Source organism: Molossus molossus, unplaced genomic scaffold, assembly GCF_014108415.1.
Source record: "Molossus molossus isolate mMolMol1 unplaced genomic scaffold, mMolMol1.p scaffold_m16_p_10, whole genome shotgun sequence".
NCBI lineage: Eukaryota > Metazoa > Chordata > Mammalia > Chiroptera > Molossidae > Molossus > Molossus molossus.
The window spans coordinates 48519929-48543210 of NW_023425345.1; the positions used below are offsets into that span (position 1 = coordinate 48519929).

Sequence of the window (23282 nt, forward strand, 5' to 3'; positions counted from 1 at the left end):
GGCAAGAAATAATTTATCTCTCTTAAGGCAAGTTCAGGCATTAACAAGAGGGGAAAGTGCTTTTCAGAGTTTTGCTTTTGAGTCATGCCTCATGGTTTTCTAAGTACTTCACCTTCTCCACCTTCTTAAAACCTGGCTAGGGATAAAAGGATAGTATCATCCGGAAGGGACTTGGCTCTCCATTCATAGATGCTGCCCAGGGCTTGGCTCTGAGCTTCTGAAAGGTGTTCATTGTTACCTAAAACAGAAGTGTTCTGTAACCACTTTCCCATGGTTTTCTGGGCCACAGTTAGTTAGTTATTGGCCATGTCAGATATCAAATAGGAGGAGAGGGACAAGAAATTATTGAGTCATTTACTCAAAAATATTTATGAGGTCAATGTAGCTGGATACTATATAAGGCACTGGGTGTATTAGGAGTGAACAAGATAGGCAGTGACTGCCCTCACTTATAGTCTTTTTTTTTTTTTTTTTTTAAATCTTTATTGTTGAATGTAGAATGTATTACAGATGTTCCACATTTTTCCCCCATTGACCCCCTCCTCCCCACTCCCGCCCCCCTCCCGCCTTTTCCCACACTATTGTCTGTATCCATTGGTTATGCATATAAGTTCTTTGGTTTATTTCTTCCCACCCCCCCAACCCCTTTCCCTTTGAAGTTTGTCAGTCTAGCAATGAATTTGTACTTCTTAATCCCTTCACCTTTTTCACCCATTCCCCAACCCCCCTCCCATCTGGCAACCAACAAAATGTTCTCTGTATCTATGAGAATGTTTCTGTTCTACCTGTTCATTTTGTTTGTAGATTCCATTGTTGATAGATATGTATTCATTGCCATTTTGTTTGTTCATATATTTTATCTTTTTCTTCAAAAAAACCCTTTGTCATTTCATATAATAATGGTTTGGTGGTGAGGAACTCCTTTAACTTTTTCTTGTCTGGGAAACTCTTTATGTGGAAAATCGATTCTAAATGACAGCTTTGCAGGATAGAGTAATCTTGGTTGTAGGTTCTTGCTTTTCATCACTCTGAATATTTCTTGCCACTCCCTTCTGGCCTGCAAAGTTTCTTTTGAGAAATCAGCTGACAGCCTTATGGGAACTCCCTTGTAGGTAACTAGCTGCCTTTCTCTTGCTGCTTTTAAGATTCTCTCTTTGTCTTGAATCTTTTGCATTTTGATAATGATGTGTCTTGGTGTGGGCCTCTTGGGGTTCATCTTGTTTGGGACTCTCTGTGCTTCCTGGACTTGTATGTCTGTGTCCTTCACCAAGTTAGGAAAGTTTTCTGCCATTATTGTTTCAAACAGGTTTTCAATTTCTTGTTCTCTCTCTTCTCCTTCCGGCACCCCCATGATGTTAATGTTGGCACCCTTGAAGTTGTCCCAGAGGCTCCTTACACTATCCTCATTTTTTTGGATTCCTTTTTCTTTTTGCCGTTCTGATTGTGCATTTTTTGCTTCCTTATATTCCAAATCAATGGTTTGCTTTTGGATTTACGTACTCTACTATTGAATCTTTGTAAATTATTCTTTATTTCAGTTAAAGCCTCCTTCGTTTCTAACTGTGCATCAATCATTTCTGACAGGTCCTTTTTTATGCTCTTGAGGCCCTCACTGAGTTCATTGAGCTTCCTTATAAGCAGTATTTTGAACTCAGCATCTGTTAGGTTACTTATCTCCATTTTGCTTAGTTCTTTTCTTGGGGTTTTGTTCTGTTCTTTCATTTGGGACCTGTTTTTTGCCTCCTCATTTTGGCTGCCTCCCTGTGTTTGTTTCTGTGTATTACTTAACGAGTGGTATGGGGCTATCTGAGACCAGATGCTGCTCGTTTGAAAGAATTTAGGAAAAACCTGAAGCAGGATCCAAGACAGGCCAATCTTATGGTTAAGCCACTGGCAACAGCTTGGGTGGGCCTGAAAGTTGGGTGGGGCGGGGTGGGGCGGGGCCTCAGGGAGTCACCAGGGCGGGGCTACCAGTGTGTCCCAGGACAATCAGTGGAGTCCCAGATATTGCAGCTGTCTGCCACCCCAGGGAAGGGCTCATCAAAGGAACAAAGGCCTCCAACAGCACGTTTGTACTGGAGAAAGCCCCCTCTCCAGCCCTCGCTCAGTGCCAAACAGCTCAGTTCTTCCCTGTATGTCTCTGGCGCCCCTCGAGCTGCCTCCCCTCCAAGCTTAGAGGGAGAGAGTCCGATAAGTCCGCACAGGCCCTTTAAGGAGCTGCCTGGGGCTCCAGCCACCTCAGCCTCCCTGAGCCTCAGTTCCCGCTGGTTTTTCCAGCCAGAAGTTAGGGGACTTCTCTTCCTGGCACTGGAACCCTGAGCGGGGCACCTGGTGTGGGACGAGGACCCCTCAGTCCTCAGGAAGGACCTTCCCAGCTGAGGTGTCCTCCTGATTTTTATCCGCCACACGTGGGTGTGGGACCTTCCGGTTTCGCCTCCGCCCCTCCTACCAGTCTGCATGTAGCTGCTGCTTTAATTCCGTAATAGTAGGATTTCCATTCAGCTTGATTTCAGGCGGTTTTGAATGATGGTTGTTCTGTAGTTTAGTTGTAACTTGGATGTGGTTGTGGGAGGACGCAATACCACATTTACCTACGCCGCCATCGTGACCAGAAGTCCCCAGAGCTTATAGTCTTATGAGCTATATAGACAAGGAGATAAGAGTACTATGTATTAAGTACAAACAAAGGGAATTTTAGAAGGTGCTATGGGAGGACCACCAAGGGGTCTAAGCAGTGCTGTGCTGGTAAGTGTTTAACAACTGGCTCTATCAAAGAGACAAAACAACACAAACGGGCCCCTGTTTGTAGTTTTTGTCAGCTTCCATGGTCTAAAGACTCCATCTAGTTTCAAGCTACCAACATGATGTCGCTGATGGAGTTATATAGACATGCAGATCTTGAAAGCCAGTACAAGACCACTGCAGTACTCCACTGGAGGGAAACCCGTTGGGGTAGGAGAGAGGGATGTCAGGTGTCAGAAAGGCTTTCTGGAGGTAGAGCCATCTGAGGTGAGAACTGGAGGCTGAGGGAGAGTGAACCAGATGACGAGGGTCACAGTGAAATGTTCCATAGAGAGGGGACAGCATGTGTCAAGGCCTGGAAAGCGAGAGAGGACATGGCACACTCGGGGAGTTACAGAAGATCAGTGAGGATCACGGGCATAGTACTGAGTGGTATATATGTGTGGGTCAGAGAGGGAAGGGGCATGTGTGCATGTGTTGTGAGTAACATGATGTGTATACATTCATGGTGTGGTGTGTACAAGTATGTCTCTGTATGCATGTGTATGTATACATGTGTACGTGTGGGTGTTGTGTGGCAAGTATACGTGTACATGATACAGTAAGGCAGGTATGTGTGTGTGTGTGTGTGTGTGTGTGTGTCTCGCTCTAGCTGAGATAACAAAATACCATTGAATGGGTGGTTTAAATAGTAGACATTTATTTCTCACAGTTCTAGAAGTTGGAAAGTCCAAGATCAATGTGCCTGCAAATTTGGTATCTGTTGAGGGCCCTCTTCCTGGCCTGCAGAAGGCTGTCTTCTTGCTCACATGTAAAAGAGAGAGAAAGAGCCTTGTTCTCTACCTGGTCTTTCAAGGGCACTAATCTCTGTATGGTGTAGTAAGGTCATCATGACCTCATGTAGTATAAGCCCTGACAGTTGTTATTTTTTGTTTGTTTGCTTTGTAATGTAAGTGGCCGACTTAAAATTTTGATTGCCAAAGCATCTATTTCAAAGAAGTATCCATTTCTAAGACAATTATCTTAAATAACACATGGCCAGACACACAAAAGAGCCAGGCCGCCTCCCCCCACGAGGATCCTTTGTTTAAGAGACCTTAGTCCATTTCCATAACTCACCATATGGAGTACTTGTTGTTTTTTCTCTTTCCACACTTTAAATTCCCACTCTTATGTTTTAAATTCACCAATGCAAAGTGACTTCACAAAAACTTAGTCCTTCACCCTTGACTGTAATAAAAGCAGAACCCCAGGCTTATGCTATCTATCTATCATCTATCTATCTACCTACCTACCTATCTATCAGTCATCTATCTGTCTCACTATCCTTCTTCCTCATCACCTCACTGTGTGGCCCCAGGTGTGCTGTGTAATTTCCAGGTCCTGTGAGTAATAACCCTTTATTTTTTTTCAAAGTGTGCTGATGGTTATTGCTAAAGGGCATCTTGCAATCATAATAAGAACCACAAGGGCTGGCCCAGCCACTGCTTTGGTTATTGATAGGCTGAGACCAATACAAAACACCTCATCTAAACCTAATTACCTCCTAAATATCTTACCTCCAAATACCATCAACTTGGGAGTTAGCGTTTCAACACATGAACTTGGCAGGGATAGGTTCAGTCCGCAGCAGTGTGTGTGTGTGTGTGTGTGTGTGTGTGTGTGTGTGTGTGTGTGTTACTGATGAGAGAAACATGGGGCTGGGATGTGAAGAGTTGTATAAACCAGGAAGTCATATCCTGGCCCTCAACTTTAACAGACATTCTGCCCAAACTGTGGCGCAATCTGTCTTTTGGGGGATTTTGATAATATCACAAGAACCCAGCATTTTACAACTCTCACATGGTAAATTTTCCTCTAGTTGAAGCCTCCTGTGTAGACTCAGAGGGTCTCTAGGGCAGATCCAGTTCAGCTCATTTGTGTTTTCTGTGGGCAGGGCTTTGATGCAGGGAGGGGCTTTCCCAGGGCACCTGGCAGAAAGGGGTAACTAGCCCTCAGGCCTTCAAACTCTCAGTTCTCAAACTTGCAACTCTCCCATCAGAGATGGAATTGGAAGTAAAATAATTTAATTGCGTTTACTTATGCTAAATAAATAGCCAAAATCTTTACATAAAACTCTACTACACAGTACTTCATTTCATAACATTGTTAAATAGAAAATGATCTTTGTGATAAGCATCCTTCATAGTAAATAAGTATTTGATGACGTAGTCTGTCTTATCTTTTTTTCCTGCCAGGCCAGGTGAGGACTACTGTCATCTCAGCAGCTATACCCTTTCAACAACCCATCAGTGGCTGACCAAAATTTGTACCTTTAGAAAAGGAGATAAATGCAAAATGGCAACTATTTTTGGCCCTCTTGAAATTGCTGAGTTAGCACAGGCTGAAAAAAATGCTGATTATACATCTGGGAAGAGAGATTTGGGCTGCAGACCAGGTTTAGACAACTTCTTACTCACCAAGTTAAAAGCTGACAATAATGGAAGAAATATGGCCATCACTTTATAGAGAACAGTCAAATTCTCCTCTGAGATGATAATACCAGGAACCAGACTATAAAGTAATCAATCTCAAGTGATTTATTTAAAAATAATCCTGATAAAATACTCCATGACCCTGTGCCAGGGAAGCTGGGTTAGGCTCAACAAGAAAGAATTGGGTTTCTGTTTTTCTCCTTGCAGGGCTGGTGGCAAAATTCCAGCTTAGTGACACTTAAACTTAATGTCAAACTGAGGCAGGGTAGTAGGAAGCTAGGGAAATTCCTTGACAAGTGGACTAAGAGAAACTGAGACAAAATAATTAATCAAGGCCAGACAATCTGAACATTTTACAGCCAGCTAATGAAACACAAGGTTTTATCTTCCCTAACCAAGGACACTAACGAGCAAATGGTTTACACCTTCCAGATGGTCCCAGGCAGACAGGGGTCGGGCCTGGTCCCTCTTCAATGATGTTCTTTAAAAATGAAATTAGCCAGAAAACAACCCTCACTCCTCTGTGAGCACATTTTGATGAATCAACATGTTGAAAGACACACCTGGAAAGCTCATGAATATTCTCTTAAGACCTCCCCTGAGACCGTCTTTAGGATTCTGTCTGGCTAAAGAAGAATAAAAAGCCTCAAGACAGAGGACCCAGTGTGTGCTCTTGCTAGAGCTCACCCACACATTTTCCTCTTAGCTGTGTGTCTCTGCTGGCTTTCTCCTAAACTCTAAGGGTCCCCATGAGACTTGCAACCAGGGGAGCAGTGGGCAGCGGCGGCTTTTCCGAGTCCAGCCCCCCGAACCTATCTCCAATGCCCCCTGTTCTCTGACTTCCCAGCAAGCTGACAGCAGCCCCACCTTGGCTCACTTCTTCCACTGTGACTTCTAACTTCTCAGTGAATCCATGTAGCGCCTCCTAGGCTCATTTATGTCCTGTAACTTTTCTAGAGAGCAAAGCAGCCCAGCCTCGCCTCTGCCCTTGTTGCTTCTTTCTTAAGCCCTTCCTTTTTTCACTGTCCCCATCGTTAATAAGCATACTCTCAAAATCGCCTGGACTCATAATGTGAAATCTTTCCTGCAGGAAGTCAAGAACCCACACACTACCGCCCAGCCCAAAGCAGACCCGTTCTGGGTCTGGTCCCTGTGATGTAGCAAAAGCAAGAGTAAAGATTGCTTCCCAGGAACCTATTGCTGGAGCTACACACTGCCCTGGCCAGGCTTGAATTTATGGCACCAGGAGACCAATTGCAGTGTGGTGACCATTCTGCTATTGCTTCTTTATTCCTGGAACCTCTATTTCCCTTTAGTAAAATAGATATAGTTTCTTCCTGTATGTCTACTGAGCTAATCAATTAAACTAAAATCAGATTGATTTGGGAAAAAAATTCAGATTGCAGTGAATTTATGTTTTATTTGGTTACCTTCTGTAACCCTCCTTTGGTCTGGCCTGGCCCCCTGAGTTCTACCTGCAAAACACACACACACACACACAACCCTCCTAGAAGTAGAGTGGCACATGGTGATGGTTACCATACCGTTTTGTACTGCTGTGCACAGAAACTCTAGAAACAATGAACCCCACATCCTTTTGACCACAGAGGTTAATAAAGTTTGTTGTTTGTTTTTCTTTTTTATAAAAAGCACATTTTATTGACTTTGAGATTTTTTAGTCTTAAGATGACCATTATTTTGTATACCACTAGAAGAGGACCACACTGCTGCCGATTAAAACGAGACACAATGCTGCCTCTTCTCTTTATAGTTTTGTCGGTCTTACTAGAGGTTTATCAATTTTATTAAGTTTTCCAAAAACTTTGCCTCATTGATTTTTCTCAGTCATTTTCTTATTTTCTGTTTCATTGATATATGCTCTTATCTTTATTAACTTTTCTTCTGCTTGCTTTGGGTTTATTTTGTTCTTTTTCTAGTTTCTTAATGTAGGAATTTAAATTATGGATCTGAGACCTTTTCTCCTTTCTAATGTAAGCATTTAGTGCTGTAAGCTTCCCTCACAACACTGCAATAAATACATCCTGCATATTTTGATATGTTGTTTCTTTCGTTTTTATCCAGGTCTATGTATTTAACATTTTCCTTAGATAGTTTTTTAATCCTTTTTCTTTCACCCATGGATTATATAGAAGTATGTTGTTTGAATTCCATGCCTTTCTGCTACTGATACCTAGTTGATTCCATTGTAGTCAGAAAACATACTCCCTATAATTTCAATTCTCTTAATTTTGTTAAAGTTTGTTTTATGGCCCAGGATATGGTCTGTCTTGGTGAATGTTCCATGGTGTTTGAAAAAACTTTGTGTTCTGCTGGTGGTGGAGGAGTGTTCTATATCTATCAACTAGAATCTGTTGATTGTGTTATTCAGATATTCCGTATCATTGCTGATTTTCTGTCTGGTAGTGCTCTCAGTTTCTGAGGGATGAGTGTGGAAGTCTGCAACTATAACTGTGGATTCATCTTTCCCCTTCAGCTCTGCAGCTTTTGCTTCATGTATTTTGAGGCTGTGCTGTTTGGTGTATGCACACTTAAGATTGGTATGTCTTTCTGCTGGATTAATTCTTTTATTGTTGTGTACATAAGAGGGACACATCTTTGTCTCTAATAATTTTTTCTCTAAAGTCCACTTTATCAGATATTAATATAGCCATTCCGGTTTTTCTATTGTTATTATTTTTGCATGTATATTTTTCACACTTTTACTTTCAATCTACCTGTGTCACTGAATTTGAAATTTCTGGCAGTTATTATATATTCATGATTTTTATTCATTTTCCCAGCTTCTGTTTTCTGATTGATGTGCTTACACATTTACATTAAAGTAATTATTGATAGGTTATTGTTTAAGTCTACCATTCTATTATTGTGGTGTCAACATTTTACCACCTTGAGCAAATTGTGAAAACCTCACTTTTATTTAGGTCCCCTTTACCCTCCCCATTTTTTAAAAAAAATATTGCATTGAGTATCAAATAGCATTCAGGAAATATATTTATAAAACTTGTGAAGAAAATGATAGTCTATTGCATGTATCCATATTTCTGGACTGATTTGTTTGTTTCTTCTTTCCTGATGCTCCAATATTTGTTCTTTTATCATTCACTTTCTGTTCAAATATTGTTCTTTAGTCAATCTTTAAGGATAGGTCTGCAACAATTATTTTAATTGTCCCTTTTCTAGAAATGTTGTTTTTCTCCTTTATTCCTAAAGAATAGTTTTGCTGAATATAAATTGTCAGTTGACAATTCTTTTCTCTCAGCATTTCAAAAATGTGCCACTTCTTTCTCATCTCCACATGTTTAGGTAAGAAATACTCTGACATTCGAATTAGTGTTCCTCTATAGGCAATGTTTTATTTCTCTCAGGATGCTTTCACAATTTTTCCTTGTCTTTAGTTTTCAAAAGTTGATTATTACTTGGTGTGGATTTCTTTGGATTTGTTTTATTTAGGATTCACTAAGTTCTTCAAATATGTAGCTTGGTGATTTTACCAAATTTTGAAAATTTTCAGCCATTATTTTTTTCTATTTATCTTTTAGTTCTAATCTCTTTTTCTTTTCCTTCTGGGACCCTGACTTTTTTACTTTTTGCCCCACAGGTCCACAGCCCAGTTCTCTCTCTCTCTCTTTCCCCTAGTATCTCTCCTGTCTGTTGTTCAGATTAGGGAAATTCTACTGATATTTACTCAAGTTTACTGATTCTATCCTCTGTCATCCCCATTCTACTACTGAGGACAGCCAATGAATTTTTCTTTAAATTTCTGTTATATTTTTCAGTTTATAATTTCCAGTTGGTTGGTTCTTTTCTAAAACTTTAGCTTTTTGTTGTTGTTGTTGTTGTGGGGGTTTTTTGTTTGTTTTTGGGTTTTTTTTCCTGACATGGTCAATTTTTTCATTTGTCAAAAGATAATTTGTAATTTATCATTGAACTATTTTTATAATGACTGCTTTAAAATCTTTATCAGATAATACAAATATCTGATTTGTCTTAGTGTTAACATCTGTTGATTGTCTTTTCTCATTCAAATTTCAATTTTCTTAGTTCTTGGTATAATGGATAATTTTCAACCGTGTGTCAACATTCTATTTAAATCTTTCATAGTAGCAAGCAGTCACTCTGTTTAGGTTTGGCACACAGGTCCTGGCTTACTTTGTGGCTATAATACTAATCAATTTAAATGTAAGAATTTTTGTTGTTCTACTCAGTATGCTTAGTTTACATGGTTCTGCTGTGGCTTCTACTAATTCTTCCTTGTGCTAATTGTAAGATAATAAAATGTATTCTTTTAAGCCATCAAGTGTGTGGTAATTTGTTATAGTAGAAAAAGGACACTAATATATAGTGTGTGAAAGATTCATGTATATATGTGTTTTAGTGTATTGGAGGTTGCGGGGGAGTCACTGAGAGAGTAATCGTGTTTTTGTGCATGCTCCTCACTCTGCTTCTCCCTCTCATTGCCTGATAACTCCAGTGTGTCGTTTAGGATTCAGTTTAGGGGGCATCTGCTGTCAGAAGCCTCTGACTAGTCCTCTCTCCCAAAGACCAACTTGGGCACTCCCTTTAGAGGCTCCATAAAATCCTGAATATATATAACATTTCCCATTATATTATAAGTGTATACATGTGCCCATCCTCTAGATTGTGAGCACCTTAAAGATGAGGACTACTCTGTGTTCTTGTGCCTAGGGCAGTATCTGGCAGATGGTCTTCATCAATGTTTATCTATTAAATTACTCAGTCTGAGTGGCAAGGCAGAGTATTTCTCAGAAGCACTTGATTTCTCTACTCACTTTCAGGACCAAGCTACAAAAATCAGTACTGCAAGCTCTCTGATGATGCCTTGTTTATGACTATGGCTAAGCATTTGTATTAGAGATATGACTATGTTGTAAGGACCTTCTGATATCCCCAATGATCCCAAACTAAATAATACTAGAAAATGAGTTGCACAAGAATTATTCCAACAAAAATGAGAAAACTAAAGCTCAATAAAATTAAATGGCTTGCTCATATCATGGGTCTGAGACTCAAATTCTTGTCAACTGGCTATTCCACACTGTTTTTCTCAGCAAGCCATTTTTTTTCCCTCTTTCCAACCCCACCTCTGGCGAGGGCCTGCCCCAGCCTTTCACCTTCTGCTTTAGTCCTTGGTGACTGTTCCCTAATTGAGAATTGTACTTTCATCCCATTCTGCCTTGAGACTCAGCTGAAAAATGGATAGGAATTGGCAGCATGTTGTAGTTATTTTTCCAGAAAACATAAATTGGTGGAAAAAAATGTTCTCTTTCCTGAAAGCTTTTACTAACTAGAAAAGGAATATGTATAGTCTTTGTAGAAAATTTAGAAAATAACAGAAATGTATGAAGATGAAAACTAGTATCACTTATTATTTTGCTATCTACAAGTATCTCCTCCATCCCCCAGTTTTACTGGAAAACAATTGCCATACATCACTGTATAGGTTTAAGGTGCACAGCATGATGATTTGATTGACATATCTTATGAAATGATTACCACAATAGGTTCAACAAACATTCATCATCTCATATAGATACATTAGAAGAACAGACTAACATCTACTGTTAATATTTTAGATTTATTTCCTTTTTGCCTATTTCTATTTTTTTTATTTCATACATTTTTAATCTGTGAAATGGGATAAGAAAGTATTTATTCTTTTTTTAACCTAATATTTATATCACAGTTTTTCATTTCATTAGTGAGTATTCAAAAACATTTTATTTCAGCCAATGAAGATCCTAGAATGTATTCAGTCATTCCACAATTTTGGACATTTGCAGTATTTCCCAACTGTAACCTCTTATACGTTAAAAAGAATGTATTAGCACATAACAGTCAAATCACTTCTCTGATTATTTCCTATGACTCTATTCTTAGAAAATAAATTAGTGGATCAAAGAAGATGAACACTATATTTCAGAGTTTATAATCAAATCAAGGTGTTGGTACTCTGGGCTCCTATTTGGAGGCTCAGGAGAATCATCTTGGCTCATTTAAATTATTGGCAGAATTCATTTCCTTCTCAGTTTCCATGTGGTCTTCTCCATCTTCAAGGCAATAATTGCAGGTGGAGTCCCTCTCATGCTTTGAATCATTTTAAGTTTGGCTGAAGAAGTCTCTTGGATTTTACAGGCCCATGTGATTAGATTATTCAGGATAATCTCCCTATTTTAAGATCTGTACTTCAATTACATCTGTAAAGTCCCATTGCTATGTACAGTAACATCCTTAGATTCTAAGGATTCTAGTGTGAACATCCTTATGGAGAGCCATTCTGCCTGCTGCATTTTTAGGGTTCTTTATAAGTATTGTCAGAATGCTGTTCAGATAAGCTGAACCAAGATTTCTGCCACCAACACTGAATGAGAGTGCTCAATCCCCACACTCACTATCACAGAATATTATCTTTTCTTTATTTTAGTAATATGACAGACAAAACAATTTTATTTGTGTTTTTACTTGCATGTCTTTGACTCATAATGAGGTCAAACTATTTGATGCTTTTTTTCCCCCTACTGATTTGAGAGAGAGAGAGAGAGAGAGAGAGAGAGAGAGAGAAAGGAAGGGAGGGGAAGAGAGAGGGGGAAACATTGATGAGAGAGAACATCGATTGGCTGCCTCCTGCATGCCCCCCACTGGAGATTTGACCTACAACCTGGGCATGTGCCCTGACCGGGAATCGAATCAGCGACCTCTTGATGCATGGGTTGATGCTCAACCACTGAGTCACACCGGCCAGGTGAGATCAAACTATTTGAAAATACTCATTAGTGCCCTGGCCGGTTTGGCTCAGCGGTTAGAGTGTCGGCCTGCGGTCCTGAGAGACCCGGGTTCGGTTCCCGCTAAGGGCATGTACCTGGGTTGCAGTTTGTCCCCGGCCCTGGTCGGTTGTGCGGGTGGCAGCCACTCGATGTGTTCCTTTCACATCGATGTTTCTCTCTCTCTCTCTGTTCCTCTCTCTCCCTCCCACTCTACCTGAACAAAAAATGGAAAAATGTCCTCCGGTGAGGATAAAAAAAAAAAAAAAAGAAAAGAAAATACTCATTAGCCAACCACTTTTTTGTGTGTGATTTCATGTCCATTACCCATTCTTCTATTAGGTTCTTAGTTTTTCCCTTACTGGTTTTTTTCTCTTCATACATTAAAGATATATCGGTTTTATTTTACAGTAGCTAGTTTTAAAAAATGATTTATTCTTCAATGGACAGGTCATTTGTCGTCGTTGTGCAGCTATGTGTATGTGTCGTGTGTTGCTGATCCCATCTGCTGTGTCTTACTTTCACAGGCGGCTGTCGAAAGCTCTTCCTCAAACGTCTGCTGGCTATGTTTTCTACTGAAGCTTTTCATTTTGGTGTGTGATGTGAAGAGTCTTTAAACTTATTTATTTTTCAATCAGGTTCTTCAATACTGTCCACTAAATAATTAGTGCAAACTTTTTATTGGGAAAAGACAGTCACGAGGGTGCATGCTACAGAAACAAAGGCTACTGTACATACTGTTTCTGCACATGAAGCAACATGTAGAGTCCAGAGAAAATGGCAGAAGTTCCAATCTGATAATTAAGAACCATATGAAGTAATTTCTCCTGTTTCATTTATATGTGTTTGTAACAAAGGCTGAAAAAACTGATAAAGTTGATGACAAGTAGACAGTAAGGGTCTTTGATATCCTGGGCCTGTCTATGTAGTATTGAGTCTCAACTAGAATTCAAAGTGATTTAGAAAAAGTTATTTTTAATCAAATATCTGTATAACACAGAGCTAGGTTAGCATACATTAATAAAAACAAACAAACAAACAAAAACAAAACAAAAGAAAGAGGACTCTTACCCTCCACATTTGAAAATCTAAACATTGATTAAGACAATATCATTCCAATTAATCTTATCCTAGTAATAGAGGAATTGCAGAACTTCAAGTTATAAAGACCCAGCCCCAGAAAGATGTAATTAAGACACCGTTAGGAAAATGAGTAGGCATACCATATGCTGAGAAAATATATTTGCAATCTGACAAAGGACATATATCCAGATACATAAAGGACTTTGACAAATCAACAATAAAAAGACAAACAACCTAATTTTAAATAAACAAACTATCCAAAGTGATACTTTACAAAAGGACAGACAAGTGGACACGAGACACATGGAGGTTTCCAACACCAGTCATCAGGGAAATGAAAGGAAAAATCACAATGAGATACCATTTAACACTCGTTTGTACAAAATACAATGCCACATGTTGTGAGGGATGAGGGATGAGGAGTAACTGGAACTTGTATATATTACTGGGGAAAATAAAAATGGTAGAATCATGTTGGAGAACTGTTTGGAAGTTTCTTAGAAAGTTAAGCAAACACTTCACCATGTGACTCATCCTTCCCACTAACAGTACATTCTACCCAGGACGCAACACTCACGTTGCTTTCCTTTCTCGCAAATCTTCCATGTCTTTATTTTACTATTCTCATGTTTCTTCTAGTCCCTCTTGTTCCATTTCAAATTAATTCTCCCTAATTACCCATGAAGAGACTAATTGCTTCCACATTTATTCTAAATGCCTAAATAAGATGGCAACTATTTTTGACAGCTACAGATGTTAGTTATATGTCAAGAGTAACAATGAAAAATCGAAAGGGAGAAAGTGAAACTATCATTATTTGCAGATGACATGACATTGTACATAAAAAACTCTAAAGACTCCATCAAAAATCTACTAGATTTAATCAATGAATTTGGCAAAGTAGCAAGATACAAAATTAACATCAAGAAATTGATGGCATTCTTATACACCAATAATGAACTCATAGAAAGAGAAACTAAAAAACAATCCCATTTACCATTGCAGCAAAAAAAATTAAGATACCTAGAAATAAACTTAACCAAAGAAATAAAGGACCTATTTGCAGAAAACTACAGGACACTGGAAAAAGAAATAGAGGAAGATATAAAAAAGTGAAAGTATATATCTTGTTCATGAATTGAAAGAAGTAACGTCATTAAAATGTCCATACTACCCAAAGCAATCTATAGATTCAATGCAATCCCCATTAAAATACCAATGACACATTTCACAGAACTAGAACAAAAACTTCAAAAGTTTATATGAAACCAAAAAAGACCCCGAATAGCCACAATAGTCTTGAAAAAGAAGAACAAAGTAGGTGGAATCACAATACCGGATATCAGGTTATACTACAAAGCCATTGTAATCAAAAGAGCCTGGTACTGGCACAAGAACAAGCATATAGATCAATGGAAAAGAACAGAGAACCCAGAAATTGACCCAAGACATTATGCTTAATCAATATTTAACAAAGGAGTAAAGACAGCCTTTTTAATAAATGATGTTGGGAAAATTGGACAGCTACATGCAAAAAAGAAAAAAGAAACTAGACCATCAACTTACATCATACATAAGAATAAACTCAAAATGGATAAAAGACTTTAATGTGACTAGTGAATCCATAAAAATCCTAGAAGAAAATGTAGGCAACAAAATTTCAGACATCATACGCAGCAGAATTTTCACTGATACAATGCCTGAGGCAAGAGAAACAAAGGAAAAAATGAATAAATGGGACTACATCAAACTAAAAAGCTTCTGCACAGCAAAAGAACCATCAAAAATAGAAAGGGAACCCATTATATAGGAGAGCATAATTGCCCATGATACATCAGATAAGGGGTTAATTTCCAAAATATATAGAATACTCATATAACTCAACAAGAGGAAGACAAAGAACCCAATTAAAAAATGGGCAGAGGAGCTGAATAGACACCTCTCCAAACAGGACATACAAATGGCCAAGAGACATATGAAAACATGTTCACCATCACTAATCATTAGAGAGATGCAAATTAAAACTATTATGAGGTATCACCTCACACCTGTCAGAATGGCCGCCATCAACAAATCATCAAACAAGTGTTGGCGAGGGTGTGGAGAAAAGGGGACTCTAGTACACTGCTGGTGGGAATGCAGACTGGTGCAGCCACTATGGAAAACAATATGGTGTTACCTCAAAAAGTTAAGAATTGAACTGCCATTTGACTCAGTGATTTCACTTCTAGGAATATATCCTTAGAAGCCTGAAACACCAATCAGAAAGAATATATATACCCCTATGTTCATAGCAGCACTATTTACAATTGCTAAGATCTGGAAACAGTCTAAGTGTCCATCAGTAGATAAGTGGATAAAAAAGCTGTGGTACATTTACACAATGGAATGTTATGCAGCTGTAAGAAAGAAAGATCTCTTATCCTTTGAGACGACATGGAGGGACCTGGAGAGTATTATGCTAAGTGAAATAAGCCAATCAGAGAAAGACAAATACCACACGATCTCACTTATTTGTGGAATATAATGAACATAAAAATTGACCCAGAACATAGAAAAGAGTACGGTTCAGACTGACAAACTTCAGAGGAGGGGGAAAGTGGGAAGGGATGAGATAAACCAAAGAACTTATATGCATGTATATGTAACCAATGGACATAGACATCAATGCTTGGCGGAGGGGGTAGGGTGGGCAGCAGGATAGGAAGGAGGGTGTCGGGTGGGGAGGAAGGAGAAACATCTGTAACAACAATAAGAAAAGAATGACAATGAAAATAGAATATATACCAATTTAAGAAATACAATATTTAGATTTAAATTTTTTTCTTGTATAAATAATTTAGTCTTTAATAATTGAAAGAAAACAACATCATAGTCATTTGAAAAGTTCATTTATTATATACCAATATACACTTTCTGTAATAAAAAAGCCTCCCAATATACTGAACCATCTTATAAATGAAATAAGAAAATAAAAATTTCATCTGTTTATAAATGGGGTTAAATTAACCAGTACAAGATACCATATGTATATCTGCCCTGCAGTCTCTGTAAAGTCATCATGAAAATGGCCATAAGAAAGAAATGGTGCTTTATCATTTGTCACTATAGTATTGCTCTTGAATATTTATATAATTACACATGTTGATATTTTCAAGTTAGTAATTTTAAATGTAAAATATTCAAAATATATACAGATTTTACAGTTTTCCATTGTTTGGGATTAATCATTGATATTTACATTTAAAAACATTCAGATTAAACAATTTTTAACACTCAGAAAGTATCTTTTCCACTTGCTATCCCTTTGGATGAATGTAAATATATCTTAAAAATGCTATTTGGCATTTTTTTCCAATAATAGTAACTTAAAAGTTATGATAGTTTCTAAGTAATGTTCAATTTCCATAACAAAGTACACCATTTTACAGTATTATGCCTCTAGAAAATAATACATAAAACAAATACATATTTTTAAAGCATGTTCCAGAAAAACAATTGAAATATGATTTAATATTATCATATTTATATGATACTTATATTTCATACTTGGCTTTACTAAAACATAAAATATAGAAAAAAAAATGGTCCTGCTACTGATTTGGAAAAAAAAAAAAAAAGTAGCAAACTCCAGAAATTCCAGGCAGTAAGTACTAATTTTTAAATCCATTTCATGCATGTTGTAGAAGTGAACAAGAAAGTTTCTTTCTCTTTGTAGTGTTAGCACTCTTATTTTTATAGAGAACCACTCAATATTGTATTAAATGGCAAATAAATGCCAGCAAACACCTGTGTAAGATAAAATGAACTCATTGCTATTTTAGATATGCTAAATTAAATAAAGATTATTATTAATTATTTGCAAATAAGAACTCATTTTCTTTTAGATAATTATGATATTATTTTGAAAAGAATTACTAAACTATATATAACTTAGGTTTCAAATTTAAAATATCCCCAATAGACAGATACATACAAATGGATTTTTGAGCCCATCAACCTAATTCCCTGTGCCCCCCCCCCAAATAATATAAATGTTTTGACTGTAATGAGAGCAAAACTACACATGTAAAAAATAAAAATCAAATGTACCATACATTAAAATTCTGATGACTACAGAATACGATTATATACACAAACATATAGCAATCACAGTTTCCTGCACTGAATGTTTATCAAATAAAAATGTATCAAACAATACTGGGTAGTGTACCTCCACATGAACCGTGGCTGTCTAAAACTTCTGAATGAGAATGGAAGACAGAGGGAGAGCATTGTTCAATGATAAAAGCATGAGAAGAGGACTAGGAATAACAGTAAAAAGCAAATGCTTCCCGAACAGGCAGTTCAGCTCTAAGCATTATTTTTGTTGTTGCACTAGAATTTAAATAAAACCCCTCTCTTAACGTTTACAAAAAAGTCTAAATGAACAAGTCACTAATTCAATTTCACAAACAGGATGAGCAAGCTATTGTTTTAATGTTGACAATAAGATATTCTTGCCTGGTGTCTGATCCTTCATGTACCTTACAGGGACAGATCGTAAGACATGCCTTTTGTTGCTGTTATAAAATAAACCCGGAGTATATGGTGCAAGATTAGGGGAAGGCATTAAGTGGTGATAGTTTTGCCACCAGGGCATTTTGTTTGATGTTCTGAGAATACAAGTATTGGGTACTTTGGGGAGGGGGAAAGGGCTATCTGGTGACTATTACACTCAGCTACCCTTATCCTGCTTGTACAGCAGCAAAAATATATCATCTTATACTCCTCTAGCAAAACCTGGTAGAAATGTACACCACAGATTTTTAAGCACATAAACAGCCATTCTTGACCAAAATGATGATTTTTCTCTTCTGCAGGTGTCTGGTGATGTTACTAGTAAACGTCTTTGGAATCTTCTTGTCATTTCCTATGAACAATATTCCAATCATTGGGGTAAAACAGCTCACATGTCCTTTGGAGCATGTTTGCAACCACTTCCAGTAGAAAAAGAAAGTATTTTTCCTTTGGGCTAGTGATGCTTGGCATATGGAGGGTTGTGAATCCAGTCAATGATAATGAGTGCCATGCTTCCACTCATGAAGATGATGCCCATCACAAGGAAAATTAAAGCCTGTCAGTCAGAGAGAACGCGTTAGGGAACACAGAAACCACACTTACTTAGCAAAGCTTGTACTAAGTCAGTAAACAGTCAATTATTTACCTAAGCCAGCAATCTGATTTGCATATTGAATTATAGTATTCTTATAACTCAGATATCCATGCTCAGCAATTCAGTCAATTTAGAACCCCAGTTGGGGAAAGAGGGTGAGTGTATTGGAGAGATGTAATCCAAATGTTCAAAATATAGTAATGGTTCATTGACTTGGTACATCACAATGAAGCAATACACTGTGATTAAAAATCAAGTAACAGAAAACAATTTAATGACCTAGGAAAAGCTCACAATCTTTTAGGTGAAAAAGGCAGGTCATAAAACAGTATAGTATGTGTGATATAATGAAAATTTATAAAGCAAACAAATAAAAATAAAATGATATGTTGTATATTCCTTGGGGGGAAAAAAAACAGAGAGAGAGAGAGAGAGGGTGTGTAATACTATGTTTTAGAAAAGTAACACTAGAAACAGACTTATATAGTACCACACAGATCAGCCTCCTACTTCTACATATGAGGAAGCAGTTGCTAAAAAATTTTTTTCACTAGAAAATATCTATGACATAATTTTACTTATTTTTACATCTGATAAAATGGAAAATGGGTCACAAATAGGACAAGTAACTTGCCAAGGTCACACTGCTATAAAGCCCAAGCAAGATGGACTACATAGAGTAGACATTTGGGGGGGAGAGGAAATTTTGGTGTACAGGTTTGATACCAAACTGTCCTGAAATCCCTGAACAACCCCAAGAGGTGAATGACTCGCAGGCAAAATTCAGGGTAATTCAGGAAGAGGCATTCTTTTTGAGCCTTCATATAAGACTTTATTAAGCAATCACTGATAATATTTAATTATTGGAAAAATAATTATTTCTAGTCTATTTTTGTAGTTCTATAAGGAAAAACAACTACATACTCTCTAGTTTAATGGAACTATATTTTATATCTAAAGAGGTGCACTGGAAAACGAACGCTTCTGTTCTGGATCTCAGGCCACACCACAGGACAACGAGGTCCTATGGAGGGGAAAACAAAAGCAACATCTTTTCTTTTGGCCTTACAAAACAACAAATGTTTAAATTATTCCATAACACTGCTAGGGAGCCTAACTTCTTCCTGCGTAATTTCCCACAGATAGTGCAGCCAAAGCTGAGAGGTGGAAACCGGTACACGTGTGCCTATGGGAAAAGGCCATTCGCTCTGACAGACAGGAGGAACTCAACACGAGGTGTCTGACACTTGAAGAGAAAGACGGCTGAAATCATCTGAGGGCCAGAACGCCAACCCTTCTCTCTCCACCAGGGAATTCCAGCTCGTCTTTGATTATTCGTTCTTGTTCATCAGTTGTTTTTTTGAACCATGTGTATTTTCTGGTTTATTCTAAGTAGTCAGAGAACAACTTATAATGGGGGAAACTGCAAGCCTTACTTACCCCAACCTTTTGGGGTGACCGAAGAGGTTCTTTCTTGACAAGTTTAAGATAAAAAGCTGCTGGGAGAATGAAAATCAGCATAGTGGCAGAAGAAGCCCCTGAGGAGGGAAACACGGACAGGTCAATGTCTTGAACAGCAGGTCTGGCTCAGCAAGGCAGAGGCTGAAGGCACGAACCTTAAAGACACCAAATCTAAAGCTACCCTAATCTGCACTAAATCCACTAAAATACCCTCTGGATTGCTTATTCAAAAAAGATATGTTTATAAAGAAAATTAAAATGTACCTAACATCATAGCTGCATACTAAGTATACATAACCTGTAATCAATACTAAAACAACCTAATGTTACACATTAACAGGAATTTAGTAATACTATCAATATCTCTTAAGGAGGCGGAACTCGTCACACACCTTTCCTATCTACTTCTAACTGGCAAGTGGCTTACACTTAAGTTTTAAAAGTTTTATACAGTATTGTATTTAAAATTGGAGTAATTCCTCAAATCAGTGGAATAAAAAAATTAAGTATACTAACAGGCCACACAGGAAAGGGAAATAACATGCTTTACAAAATCAATCTCCTCCTCTGAAGATACTCTAATGCAGGGCTAATACTCAGAGACCTGAGAGAGCATCCTGTAGGCAAAATCTGTCTTCCTTATTTTTTGATTCAGAGTTAGGACCTAAGTGCAAATTCTGGGTGCATTGCAAGGTATATGACTTGACTTCTATGGGGCTCAGTTTCCTCGTCTGTCAGAAAAAGCAGCTGGACTAGATGACCTATAAGGTAGCTTTTGGCACTAACAGTTTCTGATCATGGGAGTAATTTCCAGTGTCACCTGAGAGGAAGGGAAGGTGACAGCTGGACCCCACTGGACTAATAGGAATCCTGTGAGCCTGAGACAGATGGGGATCCGTGACCTCCCAGCAGAGGCCCCCTGTTTGCCATTTAAGGAGCTTTCAGCTTGAGTTGACTAAATAAAAAGGTGAAGGAATTAAGAAGTACAAATTGGTAGTTACAAAATAGTCAAAGATCGATATAAAGTACAGCATGGAGAATATAGTCAATAATATTGTGATAACTATGTATGGTTTCAGATGGGTACTGGAAATTTCAAGGGAACACTTCATAAAGTATATGATTGTCTAACCTCTATGCTGAAATTAATACAAACTAATATTGAATGAAAATTGTAAAAAATAAAATAAAATAAATGGAAAAAAAAAAGAAAGCCTTTCCAAAACTTACCTATAAATCCAAAGATGTATTTTATAGTTGGCACAAGGATGACCATAACATTATTAAGCACAATAAGAATGGTTGCAATCACGATATGTCTTATCCAGCTGAAGGGTCTTCTGGGAAATAACAATGTGGTCACTGATGTACGAATCTGCAATAAGAAAGTTCAAAGTCAAGGTCACTGCTTTGTTTTTTACTTTATCTATAATTTCAAATATTTTCATTGCTCTGGAGCATTTTCTTTGTTTCTCTTTATTCTCCCAGAAAAGACCTTGATGCTGATTTTTTATTTTATTTTATTTTTAATCTTCTCTCGAAGATACGTTTCCATTTATCTTCAGATAGAGTGGGAGGGAGGGAGAGAGAGCGTAACATCGATGTCAGAGAGACACATTGACTAGTTGCCTCCTGCACAACCCTGACCAGGGCCGGGGACTGAACTGTAACTGAGGTACGTGCTCTTGACTGGAATCACACTTCTGACTCTTTGGTCCACAGGCTGACACTCTAAACGCTGAACCAAACCAGCCAGGGTGATGCTGATATTTTTTTTAAAGAATTTTTTTATTGTAGCAAAATACACATAATATAAAATTCACCATCTTCACCATTTTTAAGTGTACAGTTCAGTGGTATTAAGTAAATGCATATTGTTGTGCAACCTTGATGCTGATTTTTGATGTGTTATTTTTCCTTGGTGTATTTATCTTGTGCTCACTTTCTCAGCTTTCAGAATTTTTTCTTAAAAATCATCTCAGTCGGAAAGAGATAAAATAACAGATAAGAGATATAACTCAGAGACATAGTAAAACCCTTGCTGATTTCTAATTGTGTCTCATCAGACTGGATCAAGTATTAAGGACGAGCACTGAATTGATTCACATGGGATTGCAAATGGTTTTCCTTAATTTTCATTGTATGTGACATTTTTTTTTCCACCTGATATCTTTTTTAAAATGATACTTTTTGTGTTTACTCCTTTCTCTTTCTCCCCTTTTATTCTCCCCACCCCCAATTACAGATTATAAATGCATAAGAGACAAAGAACAGGACCTAATAATGCTAACTTTCCTCCAAATTTCTAGCTTAGAGTCTTGTACACAGCAGGCACTCGATAAGTGTAGAATTAAACAGGGCAGAAGGAATCTTTCCCGTCCCTTCAGGATCCTTGACAGATTTCAGCCCTATTTTAGGGATTGAAATAAGTAGGTGAAGGGTCAAGAGAGGCTCCTTTAGCAGCGGCTGCTCAAGTTACTCTGATGTAACCGGATGAAAAGATCCTTGTGAGTAGCAGGAGGGAGTGCCAGTTATGTCTGAACAGCTTAACAACGTTGAAAATACTCTTATCTTTGGGATCTTTTAGAAGGCACTTTTGACTTAGTGGAATTAGTCTATCAGCTTTTCAAAAAATGAGCACTTCATTTAAGCTGGGCTTCACATTTTTAGAAATGTGGGGATTGACTTCACTTTAAAATGTTACTCCTGAAATCTCTTAATGGCACAGAGAGAGGAATTTACTTAAAAGAGAAGATGTAAGATATAGTATTTTGAAACACATGTATGAACGACAAAAATTTCTAACTGAATTGCTTGCAGTTTCTAATGTGACATTCCTTTCATACCACTCCACCAAAATTAAAGCCATCTGTTCAGGTTTAGAAAACAATTTCAGTTCCAGAATGGCAAACCAGATAGGCTCTGGAAATGGTTTAAGAGCCATTTGGTTGCAGATTTTGAAAATTGGATTAGCAAAAATTATGAAAGTCATTGTGAAAAGGACTGAGGAAAGCACATACCTTGATTTCATTTTCCCCAGAAGCTTATAAATTCTGCATTATGTCCTACAACTACTCCTTACTCAATATTGTCCAAACTGGTCTAATTAGTAGGCATAAAATGCGCTTTCTATGGTACATACACAGCATTTAAGGATTTATTTGTCTGAAAGTGCTAAATGTATAGAATAAACAACTAGAATATAGGTTATTTTCGGGCAGAGGTCACATCTATGTGATTTTTAGTCCTTTATTGAAAGAATGTATTTAACTCAATAAGCTGAGTTAGAGGCAATCCTACCTATACAATATAAATGTTTTCTTAAGGTCACATGGCTCCCAGAAAGATGAAGGGTTAGCTCAGTGACGTAAACACAGAAAGTTCACAAGAGTAACGGTTGGAGTAAACGGTGAAAGCTTGCTCCTCATAGTGAGTAAGGAATAATAAGACCCTAAACAGAAGTGGAGGTAGAAGGAGTTGCCCATGTGTTCCTGAAGAGGGCAACGGGCGAGCAGGGAGACAGCAGGCTGCTGGTGACGGCAGGTGGCGGCGGAAAGGACGGAGGAA

The 23282-nt window shown here is 37.8% G+C and overlaps 1 protein-coding gene across 1 annotated transcript in view; it reads right to left on the reverse strand.

Moving 5' to 3' along the window:
• Positions 1-17501: 17501 nt before the first annotated feature.
• The window catches only part of SLC38A4 (solute carrier family 38 member 4), a 39783-nt gene continuing 34002 nt past the window's right edge, over positions 17502-23282 (reverse strand). Inside the window, exons 14-16 of the mRNA XM_036252030.1 lie at positions 20946-21090; positions 19695-19792; positions 17502-18215 (exon numbers count right to left, since the gene is read on the reverse strand). Coding sequence (XP_036107923.1) covers positions 18114-18215; positions 19695-19792; positions 20946-21090 — 345 coding nt within the window. The 3' untranslated portion in view covers positions 17502-18113. The remainder of the gene's footprint in view (positions 18216-19694; positions 19793-20945; positions 21091-23282) is intronic.